Below are 5,049 nucleotides of genomic sequence, written 5' to 3'. Positions count from 1 at the left end.
ACACACACACACACACACACACACACACACACACAAAGCACAAAGCACAAAGCACTTCGCTCCTCACGGGACAGGCTTTTAGTGCTCTGTCTCATGCAGTATTTAATTGACCCCACACAGGAAGCCTAGCGGTCCCAAATGCACTACTTCCCCCCACCAACAGAGAAAGCATGAACGCCTGCAAGTATGCCCACAGATTCCCACCACTGCTCCTTTGTAACACAACTGCATAAAATGCCATTTTCTCCTTTAGTGCAACTCAGACTTTCCACAGAAATGTCAGCGCTGAGGGTGAGGAGTTTGGACGTATATCAAATTTGTACAAAACGCTCCAAATGTAGATGGAAATTCAGCCACCCTCCACTTTGACAGCCGCATACATCAACTCACATTTCTCAAACTTTCACTCAAAATCACAAAAGCAGAGTTAAAAGGTTTTCCCGTTTCTAGAAAGTAAACCTGTATCTTGTATCCCTGTCTAATTGGGTATTATTCATAAAGCACGAATAGGCCTATTGTTAGGTTTATCAATGCAATTTGCAGCGGAGATGAGATGCAGAAGAGATAGCAGCGTACTTACTCAGTTGGAGGTAGGAGAGCACACTCCCCGTTTCTCTTGCTCTCTCTCTCTGCTAGTCAGTCATGGTGTGCTCTCTCTCTTGGGTAACACTGAAGTGTACTGTAGCGTGCTTGTAAGCAGCCTATCCCTCTCCTTTTCTCTACTGCCACCTCCTCTCTTATTCTCAACCACTCTCAGTACAAAACCCTTTGCTACGTCAGTGAGGCTCTCTCCGCTCTGCATATCATCCTTCCCACCCTCTCTGCTGCTCCCCTCGCTTCCCTTCATCTCTTCCTCGCTTGTCCAATGGGATGTATCGCAACCGCATGGTGAGTTTGTTCAGGACTCTATCACGACAGAACATCAGTGTGGCAAACAAGATTACCAGGTGTTGCTATGTTGGACGTATCTCACAGCAACAATCAGGCTAATACAATCTCTTCTCACTGCTGTAGTGATGTAAAATCATTCCACACTTTCAGATCCAGAAACTCCACAAAAAATTACAAAGCATCATATTCTCATTTTAGTCACGTCTTGGGATTCTCACATACACAAAATGGATAAAGGTATGTGGACGCCTGAATATTAATATTACATATTAAAAGTACACACAAGTAAGTACACAGGGGTTTCCACAACCATGTTGTGTAGATCACAAACACAAAGACAAAATCTCAAAGGAAAAATTCAGCCATTTCTACAGTCCTATCACATTGTTATTTCAGCCACTGTGGATTTCAACATATCAAAATCCAAAAGTTTAGAGACGGGAGAAAGTCCTGTGGTGGTAAGGGGATATGGGAGCCATGTAAGTTGTCTCTGATCGACATGTGAAGGCATCCCAAGCGTAGCTCTCTGTTCACCGAGTGTGTTCTGTAGATCTCATGGCTGGCTGTACTCTGACACCTGTGTATGTGTTGTGGATACATACAGATGTGGATGTGGGAGTTAAACAACATACGAACCAACCAAATATTTCAAGAGAAGAAGGATGTATCTGCTTCACGTGTTAATTTGTGTGCAGAATGTTGAGCATAAGATACAGTGTAAGATCATGCATCTAAAGACAGACCAGTGTGACAACATAAAACCATGACAACGGGTAATGTAAAAATCTCCAGCAAAGTTGAGATCCATAATTCATAGGATAGGTTGCAGGAAACAGTGAGGCGGAAAAGGGGAAAAAAAGGGTGGGAGAGAGACTGAGCTAGCATTCATTCGAATTCTGCATCAGCAGTAGATGTGAATAAAACATGAATGAATGAAGGTTTGAAAGTTAAACTCCACAGTGCTTTGCGCTGAGCGAGAGACAGGCAGGAAAATGAGAGAGAGCCGCTTCAGAGGCTGCACCCAGGCATTGAGTGCAGATGTCTGTCAGACTGTCCCATAAGAAGCGCCTCTGTGGGCAGAGCTGTGCTGGTGCATTATGGATGAGGGGCTATTTTAAGGCACCGAGATGCTGCGTTTTGATTTTTGAGAGGAGGGTGATGACACCTGGCTGCTGCCAAATCCTTTCATGAGGTTTGCACGGTACTTGATGGGTTCAGACATGCAGATATAATGTGTGTTCCAACACAGACCTGATTCCTGTCTGAAGTGCACATACCAAGAGGGGGGAGGAGGTAAACTGGTGGGATATTGGTGAGTTGCCAGTGAGATGCCAGTGAAGTGATTTCACCAAGCAGCTCTTCATACAGACGGTATACTTTATGTACTGATAAAGCACATACATGCCATATGTTACATAATGTCTGGTGCAGTTCTTGATCAGATCACAAAGCAGTTAATTTTTATACAGGAAGCTGCCAACGTAAATATTACAAGCAAGGGTGTCACTTTGTGTTGAAAAGTGGTGGAGACATAAGGGCTCACATGAAAACACATATTTCATGTCATTCTCAAGCCAATGTCTCATACTTCACTACATGTCTCATACTTCACTAAATGTCTCATACTTCACTAAATGTTATGCAACCTAAACATAATGGCACCAATTGCACAAGTCATTTGTAGCTTGATTTTCAAGAGGAGATGATTAATTTGAAGTGCAAGACCTGCCTCAACAAGACGCTGGAGAGACTTTTTGTACTCCAGCACACCGGATGAATCTAGTGCAGAGAGACTGACTCGACCCCCTGCAGTTTGCCTTACAGACACACACTGAAGCAAAAGTTGCAATCATCTAGTAGCTCCTGTAGAGGACCTTTTCCCAGCGGGATAAGGCTGGCAGCACAGTCACACTTTGACTTTTCAAGCACCTTCAACACAGCCCAGACCCTCTGGGTGGGAAACAAGCTCATAGAGATGCAGATGGACGCCCCAAGGGTGTCCTGGATCACAGATTATCTCACGGTAAGGCCAGTTTGTCAACCTGCAGTAGTTTATGTTCATTATTGAAAATACAATTTCTCTTTATCTACTGTATATCTTCTATAAATCAGACCTCCCAGCTGGGACTTTCAGGAAAGAGTAACCTAAAGAATGTCATGGTAACCTTTGAATTCATGGCCAGAATGATAAGACTTAAGCAAGAAACCCTCATAGCAAACACACCACAACCTAAAAAATGACAAATGTAAAGGGTTTATTGCATTATTATTTTATCCAGCTTTCCTTCATTAGATTAGAAGGATGTGTTCAGCTACATGCTATTGCATCCTTAATTGCGACACATAACATTGTTACAGAGGACACTTCCCCTCCACATTAACGTCTACTTTAATATTCAGTATTTCCAAAACTCATAGCAATTAAATGTCTATAGCCTTCACATTTTTAAAAACATCTTTTCCTGATGTCATTCTGCTGTAAAGTACTGAGAAAATGATATACAATAAGGATTTAATTGTCATAACATAAACCTCCTAGGCATGCACGTATAAGTCGGTCTCATATGTGCTTACATTACAGAAGGATAGAGTTGTTGATTGATTTTTCTGTACATGGTCATAGGAGTAGTGGCATATAAATGGTTTTCCTTGTTCAAATGTCAGTACAACAGTTTTATCACACTCTAACTGCATGTATGTTATGTGACAACACAATTAATTACAGCCTAAATGCAATTACTGTAGCTCATCCTGGAGTAAAACTGTCATAATTTATCTCATTGCCTAAAAAATGTTAAGGTGGAACAAGCATTAACAGTCCCACAGTGCTGGAGGGTGGTTTTCATCTGTTGCTCCAGCTGACCAATTATTATTTTATTTTGGTCCAAATGTTTATCCTGAACAAACAAAACCAAATCCCTGCAACTCATCTGTCCCTAATTTCTGCTGGCAGACTGACAGTGCCAACGCATGCCTCCTATACTCCGGAGTGAAAGAGTCCCAATGAGGTCAGCCTGCCTAATTTAATTATCGGTATCCTAACAAGGACGTACTCGTACCTTTACTTTGTTAACGTCTGGAGGTACCGTAATGAAGGGCTACACGACGCGTGCATCTTGCTTTCAAACCCCTTCTTCGCATTAATTCGTCAACTACCTCGACCACCCCCGAAAGGATCCAAGAATAAGAGAAAAGGGGAAGACGACCCACCTCGTTAAGCAGAAAGGCGCTTGAATTGGTCAGGGACATCCGCAGTTAACCGGGATTCAGTCACCTCAGCCCAAGTTGGCTGAAAACAGCGACAGTTTTTTTTAAATTTATTATTATTTTTTTATTTTATTTTTTTTACAGGCATCAACTAAAGGCAGAGCACCGCGCCTCGTCCAAATATTTTCACCACACAAGAAAGGTTCGGCTGCTATCAGAGCTTCATTGGGATGTGAAGCCTCGGCGGAATCTGCGCTGTAAACTCTCTTGTTTCTGGATTTACGACATGATCAATGACTGTAGGCTACACAAAGCCATAGCACGGACACAGGGATGGATAGATTACAGCTTTCTTAATAAATTATGCAAGACCTACACTTTTCATACAGCCAAGTCCCCGAGAATATCTGGGGTGATTTCTATTTTTGAATTTGAATATGTGATATCGTGTCTGAGTTCGGCATCAGTAGCCTACTCTGACATTTCTATTTGTATTAGAATTTAACTAGATTCATCTTGACCCAGCCTTATTAAACTGGATTCAAATGTGGCCCTTGAAGCTCATATGTTCAACAGGATTTGTTGTTTTGCAAGGAATCAATGAAATGACCCATTAATCTCCTGGTGAATTTACATTCCACATCGAGAAGCTAATTATAGAATATATTGTTACATAATTATCGGTCTGCGGTTTCAATGTTTCCTTTTGTTGCCCGGCCTTATGAAACGAATTGGGATGCTGTTTTCATAGGAAGGAGACGTCTTGTGTTTGCTGGATGGAGATGTTCAGGCAGGCAGGGGTGAGATGCGGGTATTCTCGGTTTTCACTGATCCAGCACTTTGGCCCCTTACACAGGGCTAATCGACCCCTCCAGTCAGGTATTATACTGCCAATGTCAAAAAGACAACAGGAAGTCATTTCACACACACACACACACACACACACACACA

General features: G+C 42.3%; 1 protein-coding gene across 1 annotated transcript in view; it reads right to left on the bottom strand.

Moving 5' to 3' along the window:
• cacnb3b (calcium channel, voltage-dependent, beta 3b) overlaps positions 1–4,280 on the bottom strand; it is a 21,279-nt gene extending 16,999 nt beyond the window's left edge. The window contains exon 1 of the mRNA XM_032520860.1: positions 4,102–4,280. Coding sequence (XP_032376751.1) covers positions 4,102–4,140 — 39 coding nt within the window. The 5' untranslated portion in view covers positions 4,141–4,280. The remainder of the gene's footprint in view (positions 1–4,101) is intronic.
• Between the last annotated feature and the right edge of the window lie 769 nt (positions 4,281–5,049).

This window comes from Etheostoma spectabile, chromosome 7 (genome assembly GCF_008692095.1).
Source record: "Etheostoma spectabile isolate EspeVRDwgs_2016 chromosome 7, UIUC_Espe_1.0, whole genome shotgun sequence".
In the NCBI taxonomy this organism is placed as follows: Eukaryota; Metazoa; Chordata; class Actinopteri; order Perciformes; family Percidae; genus Etheostoma; species Etheostoma spectabile.
Note: the sequence above shows the minus strand (reverse complement) of the source record. Positions and strands in the feature narration are given on the sequence as shown.